The 15,542-nt window shown below is 44.9% G+C and overlaps 1 protein-coding gene across 2 annotated transcripts in view; it reads right to left on the bottom strand.

Annotated features, from left to right (window-relative positions):
- Positions 1-8,862: 8,862 nt before the first annotated feature.
- Fermt1 (FERM domain containing kindlin 1) overlaps positions 8,863-15,542 on the bottom strand; it is a 36,660-nt gene continuing 29,980 nt past the window's right edge. For both annotated transcript variants that reach the window (XM_048348819.1, XM_048348818.1), the window contains exons 14-15: positions 13,329-13,470; positions 8,863-11,408 (exon numbers count right to left, since the gene is read on the bottom strand). In XM_048348819.1, the coding sequence (XP_048204776.1) occupies positions 11,235-11,408; positions 13,329-13,470 (316 nt within the window). In that variant the 3' untranslated portion in view covers positions 8,863-11,234. The remainder of the gene's footprint in view (positions 11,409-13,328; positions 13,471-15,542) is intronic.

Raw genomic sequence — 15,542 nt, 5'->3', positions numbered from 1 at the left:
GTTAATAGAGACCCTAAGGAAAAAGGGAGTTGGTGTTTCTGAATGTCCTGCAAAATAGGACCACAGAAAGTGGAGGTGTGGTTCAAATGGTAGAGTGCCAATCTTGAGCAAGAAAAAGCTAAAGGACAGTATCCAGGCCCTGAGTTCAAGCCCCAGTACCAGCACGTGCACGTGCACGCACACATACACACACACACACATCAATGTCAGGGACACACTCTCATGCACCGGTAGATGATGATGAAGGGTACAGACTGATGAGAGTGTCGTGAGATGATCATTCTGTGCTTTGGGAGCTCAAGTGCTCTCAGCCAACTTCCTGTTGTGCTGTTTGTGGACTGGTGTGTCAGTGTTAAGGAGGGCCTGGGGTGTGGGCTGATGAATAGTGATGTCAAAATTGGGGTCTCTTGCTCTGGTCCACTTTAGTCCTAGAGGATACATCCTTGCTGGGCCTCCAAGTCAGGCTCCCAAGCTGAGGCTGATGGTAGTCTCTGTCTAGCTTCTTTTATACAATTGAGTACTTAATGCATATAGAGTAGTCAGAGCCTAATTCCATATATTTTATCTCAGTGAGTCCTCTCCAGGTGCTGACTATTACTTTCAAGGACAATGAGGCTCCCAGAGGTTGATTGCATTCTGGAGCACACACTAATGACTTCATCATGGCATTCAGTCACCTTCCATGGGACTCAGCACTGAAATAGCCCCCTTGAAGCACAAAGAACTTTGATCCCTTACTTAGATCCCAACCATACAAGATGATAGGGCAGGCAGAATTTTCTTTTTCTTTTGTAGTTGGGCAGTTCGCTTTCAGAATACACAGAATTGACTTCTTGGGTTACTGGGCACAGGACTAAAGAAGAGTCTTAGGATCTTTCAGGTACCACTTGGGGGAATGTCCCGGCTCTTTTCAGCCCCTGCTTTTCCTTTAGCACTTTTATTTTTGGTCAGTCATGGGGCTTGAACTCTGGACCTGGGTGCTGTCCCTAAGCTCTTCAACTCAAGGCTAGTGCTCCGCTACTTGAGCCACAGCTCCACTTCCGGTTTTCTGGTGGTTAATTGGAGATAAGAGTCTTATGGACTTTCCTGCCCGGGCTGGCTTTGAACCTCAATCCACAGATCTCAGCTTCCTGAGTACCTAAGATAACAGGCATGAGCCACCGGCACCTGGCCCTTTAGCACTTTTTCTGAGGTCAGGAAAATATAGCAGAAATATTTGTCCCTGCCAGAGAAGGATGCTAAAATCTTGTGGCAAAAGTCCTGGGACTTAAGGTCACATGGAATGCCACAGCACATCTCATGTTTTGTGGCTTCCAGAAGCTGCTTTCCTGCCTAGAAACTCCCCTCTGAGCCCTTGATCAGTATAATCTCCATTTTGGCTCACTCCTCTGTACATGGTAGAGGTGCCCTCAAAACCATATTCCTGAGCTAAGTAGGTGTGTGCAGGGAGTTTATAGGAGAGGTGACCCAAGTGGCATAGAGAGGGAACCTGCCAGTGTGTTGATGAGCCAGGTGTTGCTGTGGGCAGTGGGAACTTTCTCAGAGAAGTGAAGAGCACACTTGGACTGCCCCATCACGTGGTGAGAAGGTGGGAGTATTCCTTCCTGGGCATCTGCTGCTTGTTGGTTCTTCCTGTCGTGTTAACTTGTGAACACATCTGGATTTCCCTGAACAACAACTCCACACAGGGCTTTGGGAGGGTACTACAGTGCCTGTGCTAACTCCCATCAGCACTTTACCCAAGCAAGCACTCTCTTGCCTTCCCTTGTCCCCCTCAAGCTGCACTAGGTAACTTTTTTTGCTGCTCTGTCCCAGGTGACACTGGCTGCCCACCATCAAGTGACTGATGTGATTCTACCATCCCTTAGAACCGACATTCCTGAGAACTGGGCCACATGGTTCATCCCATGATCCCCTCGAGTGCAGGGCAGAGCCTGGCACACAGTGAGCTATATTGCTACCCTCGTGCCTAGGGGAGAATGGGGAAGGACTTAAAAGAGGACAAATGAAGTCCAGGTGCTGGAGATGCGTAATCCAGGTCTTCAGTGGAGCTTGGGGAGAGAGAAGAGTTTTGTAATTCAGATTTCCTGAATGCTCATGGCTCTTTGGAAGAATTTTTCTTGAAAGGTCATATGGGTAGAGTGTTAGAAAAAAATGGCTGTAGGAAAAGAGCCAGTATACACACCCTTAGCTGTATTTCTCTGGAGATAGGTTAAAAAAAATCAAGGTTAATCATGGACCCCTGGCTTTCGAAGGGACTTTAGAATTTGTCTAATCCCACCTCTCTGTACCCATTTAAGGGAAAGATTGAGACTCAGAGAGGGAAACTGGCTTGGTGAGGTTTGGGTCACCCAGTCAGAGGGAAGGACATTATTTCCATGGTTCCAACCTGTGTTGGTTCACACAGACCTCCGGGCTCTGGCCCTGGCAGAGAGGACTTATTTACATAACTATGCCTAAGTCCACACACCAGCAGAGGAGTGCCAGGTGCTGGAAGAAATTTGAGGGGTTTGACCCCTCCTATTCTATGCCACTTAAACTTCCAGAATCCACAGATCTAAGACACCTTGCAAAGGGGTCCTGACTGGCTCTGTTCTAGCTCTAATGAGCTGGTAGGTAAGGAAGGCTGCCTCAGGTGACCGGTGATTGCTTCGCCAGCTGCCCTAGCTCTGCCCTCCAGATGCCAGCTACCTCTGCTCAGAGCTTCCTCTCCTCAGTGCTGAAGTTGGATTGTGCAAACTTCAAGCTACATTCTTCCCTGACACCATAGATAAGGCCAAGGAACAGGAGGGTGAGGGCGGGAGAAGATGGTACCAGGTTGTTAGGTCTCCAGGAAAAATGGATGGTATGCAGCAAAGAGGTTTCCAAGTGCTGGGGGCTGGCACAAGCAGCCAAGCTGCCTACAAGAAAAATTATCTTGAGGAAATGAAACAGTCATGGGTTGAGACTCAGGCTAATCTTACATTGAGAGGTCCCTCGTTTCCAGTAAGCTTTCAATATGGGGATTTGTTGAATGACTAGGATGTAAAAAGGTACCTTTTGAGAGCTTAAAAAAATCCATACAGGGGGCTGGGAAAATAGCCTAGTGGTAGAGTGCTTGCCTTGTATACATGAAGCCCTGGGTTTGATTCCTCAGTGCCATGTTTAGAGAAAAAGCCAGAAGGGGCATTGTGGCTCAAGTGGTAGAGTGCTAGCCTTGAACAAAAAGAAGGCAATACAGTGCTCAGGCCCTGATTTCAGGCCCCAGGACTGGCAAAAAACAAACAAACCAACCCCTAAAACAACAAAAAACACAACAAACAAACCATACAGGATGAGTCGATTGAATATGAAATGAGAGGTTGAATTTGAATCTGCTGCTTGTTTTTTGCTGTGGCTGTAGGAAGTGAGGTAAGACAGTGGATGGAGGCTGTTTCCATAGGCCATAGCCTGAGTTTATTATAGTCAGAGGCAGCACATGAAAGAAAAAAGAACCCTATAAATAAAGCCTTGCCTTGCTTTTGCATTTCGGAAAAAAAAAAAAAAAGAAAAAAGAACCCTAAATTGGGACAGAGCTGAGTGTCAGTGGCTCACGTCTGTATGCTAGCTACTCAGGAGGCTGAAATCTGGAGGACTGTCGTTCAAAGCCAGCCTGTTCAGAGAAATCCAAGGAGAGATTCTTAGTCTCAATCAACTAGCAAAAAGCCAGAGATGGAAGCATGGCTTACATGATAGAGTACCAGCAGTAAGTGAAAAACCCAGGAGAGCACAAAACTTGTTCTGCCCTTGATAACTGGCACAAACACAAAACATAGGACACAGAGTGCTAGATTCTCATCTTAGTGCTTCTCTCAGTGGATTCATTGTCTATTAGCTTCTGTGTCTCCTTTTTCATCTGTGCAGTGAATGAATTGGTTTAACAACTTACTTTCCTGTCCAAACATATTGTGTGTGCTGGACCTGGGGCTTGAATTGAGTGGGCCTGAGCATTGTCCCTTAGATTTTTTGCTCAAGGCTGGTGCTCTACCATAAGCAAACCACAGCTCTACTTTTAGCTTTTGCCTGTTAATTAGAGATAAGAGTCTCACAGACTTTCCTGCCAGGGCTGGCTTCGAACTGTCATCCTCAGTTCTCAGTCTCCCAAGTAGCTAGGATTAGAAGTGAGAGCCATTGGTACTTAGCCTGCAAAGTATTTTAACAGCTCATTTGCTTTCTTGAGGAGGTAACTACTAGACTCAAAGGATCATTTATGAAGTGAGGCAAAGGTGAGGATACAAATATTCCCTCAGCCTCTCAAGACAGGCCTAGTCCCCGAGGAAAAGGTTCCTCTGTGGTGAGATCTGGCATCAAGTATTTGTTGTAGGCATGAGTGAGAGTTGAGCTGACCGTCTGTGGGGGTGAGGGTGGCGGTGAAGGTGAAAGAGGACATTTCTGGTTCATTCTGCTGGGCGAAGGACAGAACCCTTTCCCTCCCAATGTGACTCCACCTCTGACCCAGATTTGCAAGCATAGTCAACAAGTGGAACAAGAATTGAGATCTGAGGAGTTTTTAATTTAAAACATTGGCATTTGAAATCTAGCATAAAAGTAATCAAGGGGGAAAGTCTATGGAGTTTTTTTTGTAGGTCTTAATATGTTTTGCATAAAATGAACTCAAGGACACTCATAAATAAAGATAATCAAAGGTTCTGGGCCTGAGAGGGCTGAAGTTTGCATGGTGAATCAAGAATGAGGGCTAGAGACAACTGCAAGTCAGAAGATTTGGGTTCAAATATTTACTTCTCAAGTACTTGTCTGGTTGCCTGGAAAATTTGCTTGGCCTTTTGTGTCCAGTTATGGAGTACCTGGGAACTGGAGAGCTGGGTATTCACATCTCTTTCCAAGTCTACACACTCACAGATATATCAGCTTTGGTGTGGATCTTAACACTGCAGGAACAGGCAAATCCCTGCTCTCCTGAACCTGAGACTTGCTAAACAATGTACTACTGTATGTTCCTAATTTGTGTAATGATACAGACAATACTTATCTGATGCAAAGTATTAATCCAGAAAACTCCTAGGAAGAGCAATACAACCTGTTATTGTGTGAGCATTACCTCTCTCTCTCTCTGCAAGTCTTGGGGTATGGACTCAGGGTCTGAGCACTGTCCCTGGCTTCTTTTTGCTCAAGGCTAGCGCTCTACCACTTGAGTTACAGCTCCACTTCCGGCCTGTTCTGTTTATGTGGTGCTGAGGAATCGAACCCAGGGCTTCATGCATGCTAGGAGAGCACTCTACTGCTAAGCCATATTCCCAGCCCCATTCCCCACGCCCCACCTCTTGCCAAAGAATATTAGCTATATGGTTAGGATGGCTCTTTGGGGGAGGGGCACGATGTCACTGTCATAGTGATTTGCATCACCATCATGTGGACTGGCCTGGCTGCCAATCATGGATCTTTGGAAGCATCCCAGAAAGGTAAGTGATAGCACCTACCTGAGTAAATGATAGAGATTCAGGCTCTTTTTGGAAGCTCCGCTTAGACTTCTATCCCCAACTCCCTGCTCCATAATGCTCCACCATTATAATGCAGTGCTACTGCAGTGTTCTTGCTCTCCCCCAATCCCTGTAGTGGTGCAAAGTGGGGTGTTCTTTACCAGTCAGGTACTGGGTCCAAATGAGCTGCCCCACTGCCAACATATCACATATTTGAATCTCATTTGCCTTTGCTGTTACAGGCTCTGCCTAGATTTATCTAGGCCTTTCAGGAAAATACATCTTAAATCAGATGACACAAGCTTGGGGCTTCGAACCTCCCCTCCCCAGAAACCCTCTGCTGCCCTTACAAAGGGCTTCATTTCCTCTCCAGGACCTACTTTTTGCAGGTTGGGGACCTTAGGGAGGAGCCAAAGATGCCATTTTTCAACTTTGAGATGTGAAGGAGAGAAACAGTTTATGTTATGTTCCTACATGGCCTGTGTAGTTAGATAGCTGAGGAGTGGCTACAGAATTTCCCCTATACCAACTAAAGGAACTGACAACTGAGGAATTATGGGTCTTTTTCACGGCCACAATGTGAATCAAAGAAAGGAGGAAATTTTGTTCAGTTAAAAGAACCTTTGCCACAATAGCAGGACCATTAGTGAACCTATAGCTAAATCTCTATTTCCCATTTGTTTATGTGTTTTTGTGGACTTTTTCTCTCTATCTGGACTGAGTCTCAGTCCATCATCTGTTGTTATAAACAATTACCCAAGATGGGTAATTTATAAACAAAAGAGATATACTTTGATTTAGGATTGTGAAAGTCCAAGGGCCTGGTGCCAGCATTTGCCAGGCCTTTGATGAAGGCCTGAGGTGCAGTACAGGGGCATACATGTGCATGCAAAGAGAGGAGGGGACAAAGGTGACACAGACCTAATAAGCTGCTCCTCTGTTGACTGACCCACTGTCATGGGAACTACATTAAACCTGTCAGGGAGGCAAGATCCTCATGACTGAAATCCCTCTGAAGGCCCTATGATGTTTCAAGTCTGTCACATCACATTCACAATTAAATCTCAACATGAGTTTTGTTGGGAAAATAACATCCAATAGACTAGTGAATCTTTTTTTTTTTTTTTTTTTTTTGCCAGTGCTGGGGCTTGGGACTCAGGGCCTGAGCACTGTCCCTGGTTTCTTTTTGCTCAAGGCTAGCACTCTAGCACTTGAGCCACAGCGCCCCCTTCTGGCTTTTTCTGTATATGTGGTGCTGAGGAATTGAACCCAGGGCTTCAGGTATACAAGGCCAAGCACTCAACCACTAGGTCATATTCCCAGCCCTTATTAGTGAATCTTGATTCAATGTGTGAGCAACTGTTGAAAGGCAGCTGGAGGCTTTTTCTATGCCCTTTAATTGGGAGGTATGTGAACTGGGTTTTATGGAAATCTGGGCTCAGTGGTGTCTTCCGTTATTAGGATCTTATACTTCATTTAGCAAGAATGTTCCTCATGCAAGAGGCCTGAAAGCTTACTCTCTCAAGGACTGAGGGGTCCACATGGGTATTGGTGAGGACAGGGAAAGGGGAACTGGGAGACTCTCTCTGCTCCCCCCCCTTTTTTTTTAACCAGTCCTGGGGCTTGGACTCAGGGCCTGAACACTGTCCCTGACTTCTTTTTGTTCAAGGCTAACACTCTACCACTTGAGCCACAGTGCCACTTCTGGCTTTTTCTGTTTATGTGGTGCTGAGGAATTGAACCCAGGGCTTCATGCATGCTAGGCAAGCACTCTACCACTAAGCCACATTCCCAGCCCCCTTGTCCCCTTTTCTGATACTAAATATTTCCACATCGCTTCAGTGAGGTACAAAGTTAAGGACAAAACTTGGATACAAGGAAGGGCCAAGTGCAGACTTTCAGATTTCCCCCTCCATTATTTCCAACACCCCAGAGCCTTTGGAGGTGAAAGGGAGCAAGAGAGGGAGAAAGGGGGACAGGGGTAAACTAGAGAAGAAGGCTGCTTCCCCATTCTTCTGCCTGTGGAGAAATTCTAGGGTGACAGGGGACAGAAGGCGGTAGAAAGGTCATATGGTTGTGTCAGATCATCATGAAAGAGAATACACAGTTACTCAATGTAAAAGCAAAAAGTAAATCTTGTGAGTGAAATAAGTGATTAAGTGACATCAGAAAAAAAATATTGCAAAATACCTTGGCCTCTGGTGCCTAGGACTAAAAGATTGAGTTTTCAAATGAAAGCCTCATTTCCTCACTGTTTTTTTTTTATTTTTTTATTTTTGGCCAGTCCTGGGACTTGGACTCAGGGCCTGAGCACTGTCCCTGGCTTCCTTTTTGCTCAAGGCTAGCACTCTGCCACTTGAGCCACAGCGCCACTTCTGGCCGTTTTCTGTATATGTGGTGCTGGGGAATCGAACCCAGGGCCTCATGTATACGAGGCAAGCTCTCTCGCCACTAGGCCATATCCCCAGCCCCTCCTCACTGTTTTTAACCCTGGGATGGACAATGAAAATTTCCCAGAATCAAAAAGCACCTCATTTCTGGCTCCCAGATCTTTCCAGTCTCCCCCTTTCCCTTTCCTTCCCTACCTAACTCTGGGCAGCATTCCCGAAACCCTGGCCCTTTCCTTGGCCATTGAACTCCCACACTGGGACATTGGTAGGGAGACAGGTTACCAGCCCAGACAGGCTGGAGAAAGAAGGGAAGAGGGATCTAAGTTAAGACAAATCAGCCTTTGGACTTTTGTTCCACTGGTTATTGGCCACACGACCCTGAGCAAGCTACTTAACCTGAGCCTGTTTTCTCCTTTATAAAATGAGAACTGCAGGAATGGCTGTAGATGAACTCCTGATTACTACCTGTTAAAGGCTTCTTACTTCTCTGGTCTTTGGCTATTCCTTTCCTCTGGATATATTTATTTCTTTGTTTCCTGGTGCTTTGTCAAAAGGTAGACCTGGAAGGGAACTCAAGCTCATGGTAAAGCAGGAAACTTGGCAATCAGTCAATGAGAAATGAGTTGAAAGCCAAGGTTAAATGAGGTCGGAAGTTAACCTCTCAGAAGCCATGTGGTTAGTCAGTCCTTCCTCAAGCCACTGGGGAGAAAGAACTAGAATCCTGGAACAGTGAGAAGCAGCAGGGGTCATACTTGACCTTGTGCTCCATTTAAAATATACAAAGTATTCACCTTTAAAGACAAAGCAAGCTGAACAGGAGACAACTGGACTATATTAACCATATACATCTTTTACTTATAAAAGTCATAGAAATACAAATAATGTAGAGATTTGGGGCATCTATGAGAGACAAGAAACCAAATGGCAATTAAAAACATGCATTAATTTTAAATTTCTATCATAGAGAAGTCAAATGACCTTTTATAGCCAAAGTAAAAATATCATATATATATTTTAAAAAATCCTCTATAAACCTAAAATCCTTAAGTTTTAGAACACATTTTAGATTTTCTTGTCACACTTGTTCATCCTTTGCAACATTGCTGTGTAATCACAAAGGCACAGCTCCTCTGCAAACTGTAACCAACAGACATTGTGTAAAACTTGCCAGCTCCTTGGAGCATTTTCACAGGAATGCCAGCCAATCAGAAAAGGAAGGAGGAAAGGGACTTGGCTGAAGGTCTAACTTTGGAAATTAGAGTTGTCATTATCAGGGAAGAAGTAAATGTAATCAAGGGGGCTTCTGGTTCTGGGGCTTAGACTCAGGGCCTGGAGTTGTCCCTTAGCTTTTATGCTCAAGGCTAGTGCGCTACCATTTGAGCCACAGCTCCACTTCTGGCCTTTTTCTCTTGGTGGTTAACTGGAAATGAGTCTCATGGCCTTTCCTGAATGGGCTGGCTTTGAACAGCAATCCTCAGATCTCAGCCTCCTACCTAGCTAGGATTACTGGTGTGAGTTGCTTGTCACCTGTTAGGGGGTGCTTATTTTAATCTGGGGCCCACTGTAATTTTAGAGACCTGTCTAAAAGGTTCTAAAATAACAGAACCCAGGGCTACAAAGAAATGGCCAACCCCAAATTTAACACAGTATACTTAGCAGTAGCTTCTACACAAAGTGCTCCAAATTAAACCTGTTATAATTGAGTCAGATTTTCCAGGTACCTTAAGTACTTGTGAGCTCTATGCTAGGCCTCAAAATTTCAATGGGTACACAGAAGGTTCTCAAGCATTCACTTGTAAGGCTAAGGAATCTGCAGAAGGTAGCTCTGGTTCAGAGCCAGGGGTTCTTTAGCCAGAGCTGTCTGCCTGTGACTCCCAGAACTGCTGACATGTCGCTTCCCAGATGGCTGTGTTGAAAAATAAAGTGACAGTTGGGGCTTGTGGGCCTCTGAGCTTAGGCCAGGCCTTCTGAGGCCACAGCCTAAGATCTTAGAACTGGAAAGGGAATTGGAAGGCCTCACCCTTCCAACTCAGGTTCTTTGTGTGGTACAGGATGTTTTCTAAAAGCAAAATAAAACAATATCTGAGATTACCCCTTTTCTCTAGTAATACTTATTAGTCTTCTCAAAATCCACCTACACCTCCCACCACCACCAAACCAAAGCAGCTGTCAGCAGGCTGGTGCTCCATTCCAGGCAGGATGTACCAGTAAACAGCTGAGCAAGGACCACCCCCCCACCCCCCAATCCCTTATTGGCTTGTGATTTACAATGCCATAGGTGTTTAGGGAAAAGGTCAGGAAAAGGTCCAGGTGGAGGATTCAGATGAAGTGTGCAGAAGCATTTCTCTACCACGCAGACCAGACAGGCCTCTTGAGTTAGCCAATGCTTATCAGACCTTGGACAAAGCACCTTTGAAAACAGGGCTGCTGTTCTCTTCCTAGCCAGTGGGGGTGAAGACCTGACTATAATCCTCACTGCTGGAGAATGTTTTATTTTTATGAATAGAGAATTGGGCCTGTCTTCCTGAGCCCCAAGTCCAGGGCAGAAACCACTGAGACATGAACCTGGGGCTGGAGTGACCATGCCTTCTAGAAGGAGCTACATATGGTACGCCTGGGCCTATAATTCCAGCATTCAGAAGGCTGTGGTAGGAGGATCGTGGGTTCCAAGCCAGCTTGGGTTACATAGTGAAACTCTGTTGGCCCCTTCTTACTAGAAAGGACTTTAATGTGTCTAAAAGGATGCCTAGAAATGGGGCCTTTAGTGGCAGTAGTACATGAGAGGGACAATGGTTAGCCAGTGGATCAACAGTCACCTTGACAGTTGTCACCTGTAGAGAGATGGCACTCATGATCACCATTTTGGCTCCTGGTACCAGTTAACCCTATCTTTCTCCTCGCATCTCTTTGACTTCCAAGGAGAAAGTGTGTGTGCGTGTGGGCTCCCTCTGCCATTTTGACGGAGGAGAGTGAAGATCAGTTTCATCAAGGAATGACCTATTTCTCATTATACCTGAGTTTTGCTATGTGTGGTTTTTACCCTTCTGTCTTTGTTCCTACTTACAGAGAGGCCAAAACCCACAAAGTTAATTGCTAGGCAACATTTGGCATGTGCTGTAAGTCACCAAGATGCATGTTGGGCCACAGAGCAATCTTGGTACCATCCTCTCATTTGATAGAAAAGGCCACAAAAAAAACCCCAACACTGCAGGTAGCACAAGGGAAAGTAAGGCAAGGGCTGTGCCAGAAGTGTGCTCAAGTGAGGTGAGGCTCCAGGTGTCCACGGGTGAAAATATTCTATGAGTCTGGAATCTACACATTGGGTAAGCCATGGTGCGCAGGGAGAACTTGGCACATCCAGGAGGCCAAGCAGGAAGCCTGCTTCCATTCAGTCCTGACCACCTGTCAATTTATGAAAGAGGTCCTCATCAAGTATTTCATTCTGGTCCTTGGAACGGGTGGACAAGAAAATGTAGCCACCAATGTACTCGTGCACGATCTTGCAATCTGCACTCAGGCAGGTGAAGGCGATGGAGACATTTTGGTCAAACTCAATGGCCACCTGGAAGAGAAGAGCATGGGTAGGCTTAAGCTCTGCAAGGATGAGAAAGCAGCTGTTTTGTCGGAGATGGTTCTGGAGCTGAGACTGCGGAGGGGGTAAAGGATGCCCCCTGTCCTTCACAAAGTTTGACTTTGGGAAAACATGACTGTGTTCTCTTTGCGCCCTCTTGTGGTGTACACTTCAATGCACACCTGGCAAAATATTCCTGTGTCCCAACACATATCCATTCAACATTTTCCATCTACCAATTTAGATATAGAAATTTCCTAAGCCCTTATGTAGTGAGGAACAGAATGTTTGAAGACTAGAGAATTAAAGATCTGGCTGAAAATTCCAGTAGCCATTGTCCTTCCTTGCCCAGAAGAAAGTCATAGATGCTAAGCACCAGAAGACTTAAAGAGATTCAGCTGGTTCTTAGTCTTGTGCAATGCCCACTAAACCATTTGCAGAATGTTAAGACTGATGCCCGATTCCTGCTCCTAGATTTAGTTGGTCTTGGGTGTGGACTGGACTATAGTATTTTAAAATTTTCTAGAAGGTCTATTTTTTTAAATTTGGTTGTACTAGGGTTTGAACTCAGGACCTTGTGCTTTGCTCTGAAGATGCTCTATCACTTGAGCCACATTATTTTTGGGGTGGCAGGTACATGGTACTACACCCAGATATTATTGGTTGAAATGGAGTCTCAGGAACTTTTCAAGTTCTTAGAAACCCAGGCTGGCCTTAGACTTCAATCCTCCTGATCTCAGTGCCCAAAGTAGCTAGGATTAAATGTGTGGGTCACCATGCCTGGCTGCCTTGGGTATCATGTAATCTCTGACTTTCATTCCACACATGTGTTCATAGATGGTGGTTAATGCTACTGAGAGGAATCCAGGGTTCTTAAAAAAAAAAGGAGGTGGTGGTTTCTTTTATTCCTCTATATTATAGATTTGCACTGGAAAAAGAAAAATGCCAAAGGAACAAGGATTCAAGGATTCCAAATTAGTAACACTAGGCTGCTCTACATCAGCAGTCTTATACTAAGAATTTAATCTTCATCTAGAATTTTCTACTATGTAGGTATGGCCTAAACATAGATCCTACCATATAACAGTGGAGGATGTTCTGAAAGCTGAGGGTTTTAGGGCTCAACTCAGAGGCTAAGCCTTTTTAAAAATTTGGTTTATTTGTTTAACTTTTTGCTGTTCCTGGGGATTGAAGTCAGGGCCTGGATGCTGTCTCTGAGCTTCTTTTGCTCAAGGCTGGTGCTCTACCATTTGAGCCACAGTGCTACTTCTGGCTTTTTCTAAGTAGTTTTATTGGAGATAAGAGTCTCCTGGCCTTTCCTGCTCGGGCTGGTTTCAAACTAAGATATTCAGAATCTCAGCCTCCTGAGTAGCTAGGATTACAAGTGTGAGCTAAGCCTTTTTCAATTACCTCTGTGGTACTCCACTTGCTCCTTCAAACAGATAATTGAGACTTTGGGGCTATAACCAGTTAGACACTCTCTCTCTCTCTCTCTCTCTCTCTCTCTCTCTCTCTCTCTCTCCTTCTTTCTCTCTCCCTCTCTATCTCTCTCTCAGAGGAGGCCTTGTTTGGATTTATTTTGTACAGTAGTTCTAGTGAGTATACTTTCTGCTAAGTAATGATCAGTCTGAATCTCATATAAGCCTCTGAAAACTAAACCTCTCTTCAATTTTAGCCTATCTGTATGGCAAGTCTTCACAGAAACTCAGCCAATTTAAGGTGTTAATTCAAAAGTATCTGGCTTATACTTGCTAGGAAACTGCCCTGAATTGCATGTGGTTGGTTTAAGTAGACAATTACTACATGCCTTCAGTTTCTAAATTCTAAATTTCAAAAATCAGAACAAACTGAAATTCTAAGGGGACACACCTTTATGAGTTCAGCCCAGACTACCAGAAACTTCCACCTTACCTGCCGAATTTCCCAGTTGACGTTCCACTGTTTCATAGTGGTGAATCTCCATGTTGTAATTGGAATCCCAGTGGTGGCATCAATTCGAATCAGCCGATTGTATGAAATTCCCAGAATGTCATCTTTCTTGCTTCCTCTAAATCTGAAGAGAAAGATATAATACTAATTAGGAGAAACAACAGCTATTCACAAGCAATTTCCTAAAAGACGATAAGAACATTTCTAAATTATCTTAGAAGGAGAATAAAGAACCAGCCTTCAATAGGATGGCATTTTTTGCTATGCAAACAGAATATAAAGACCAGAGAAAGCTGGGCACTGGTGGCTCACACCTATAATCCTAGCTACTCTGGAGGTTGAGATCTGAGGATTGTGGTTTGATGCCAGCGCAGGCACAAGAAAGTCTGTGAAACTTATCTTCAATTAACCAGGAAAAGAGCTAGAAGTGGAGCTGTGGCTCAAGTGGTAGAGTATCAGCCTTGAGTAAAAAAGCTCAAGGACAGCTCCCAAGCCCTGAGTTGAAGCCCCAAGACCACCACACTAACATACAGAGACACATAGACAGACACACACACAAAGAACAAAGAGAGAATTAGGCTATCTTGAAGACATTTTGCCAGTCCTGGGGCTTGAACTCAGGGCCTGAGCACTGTCCCTGGCTTCTTTTTGCTCAAGGCTAGCACTCTACCACTTGAGCCACAGCACCCCTTCTGGCCTTTTCTATATCTGTGGTACTGAGGAATCGAACTCAGGGCTTCATGGATGCTAGGCAAGCACTCTACCACTAGGCCACATTCCCAGTTCCTCTAGTCCTGCTTTTGTTGGTTAATTGAAAATGGATTTGGGGACCCAGGGAGACTAGGTAGGACTGCTCTGGACCTGGGTTAGGTAGTGGCAGTGGCAGATGTAGCCAGATATGCACGTTCTGAAGGCAGAGCCTGTAGGACTTGCCAGTAGACAGGATTATCAGTACAGAGAAACAGCTGGGTGAAGAATGACTCTGGGAACTTTAGCCTGAACATCTAGGAGAGGAGTTACTTTTAGTAGGATGCAGAATAACTGAAGGAGATAGGGAAGATTTTTTTTTTTTTTTTTTTTGCCAGTCCTGGGCCTTGGACTCAGGGCCTGAGCACTGTCCCTGGCTTCTTCCCGCTCAAGGCTAGCACTCTGCCACCTGAGCCACAGCGCCCCTTCTGGCCGTTTTCCATATATGTGGTGCTGGGGTATGGAACCGAGAGCTTCATGTGTAGGAGGCAAGCACTCTTGCCACTAGGCCATATTCCCAGCCCGATAGGGCAGATTTTAGAGGGAAAGGTCAGGGTTTCTGGACATGATGAGGTGCCATTCATCAGACAGACAAGGGAAGTTGGATGTAAGACTCTTTAGTCCAAGAGAGAGTTCTGGGTTCAAGACAAAACATTTCAGAGTAATCAGCATTTAATAGAAGCTGGGTAAAATAGCAGAGTCCTATAAGGGTGAGTTTGAAGACCCAAGGCCTGTTCATTGCAGTCTTTTCTGAGAAGATGAGAAAGAACCAGCAGTGAATGGCAGAAAAATGGCCAGAGAGCGAGTAGGAAAGTCAGCTGAGTTAGAAGCAAGTGAGTCAGGAGGCTTTGCTGAGGTCAGATGCCAGAATGACCAAGAGCTGATGGATTTAGCAATGTGAAGGTCATGGGTGACCAATGGGTGACCTCAACAAGACAAATTATGGATAGTCGAGTAGGGAATGATCTATTTGGAGTGAGTTCAGGAGAAAATAAGAGAAAGGAATAGGAGTCAGTGAGTAGGTACAATATGCTTAATGAGTTCTGCTATAAAGGGGACAGAAATGAGGGACAACAACTCAAGGCGCATAAAAAGACAGGGTGTGATGTGAATGTGAATGTGGGTATTGCAAAAGGAAGAAAAATATGATTTCTAGTTTAATAAATTACCTTCTGTCTTTTGTCTCCTTCATATTACTTCCCCATCCCTCAATACTGTGGCCTGAACTCATGGCCTTGTAGTCTAGCTTAGTCTTGTTCACTCAAGGCTGGCATTTGACCCCCTAAGCCACAGCTCTACTTCCAGCTTTTTCTTAGTTATTTGGAAACAAGAGTTTTAATGTTGTTTGCTAGACTGGCTTCAAACCTTGATTCTCATATCTCAGCCTCCTGAATAGATAAGATTATAGGCATGAGCTGCTGCTTACTTAATGAAATTGTTATTATAAAG

This window comes from Perognathus longimembris, chromosome 6, assembly GCF_023159225.1.
Source record: "Perognathus longimembris pacificus isolate PPM17 chromosome 6, ASM2315922v1, whole genome shotgun sequence".
NCBI classification, from domain to species: domain Eukaryota; kingdom Metazoa; phylum Chordata; class Mammalia; order Rodentia; family Heteromyidae; genus Perognathus; species Perognathus longimembris.
The sequence above is the reverse complement of the archived record's forward strand: the minus strand, read 5'-3'. Positions and strand labels throughout refer to the sequence as shown.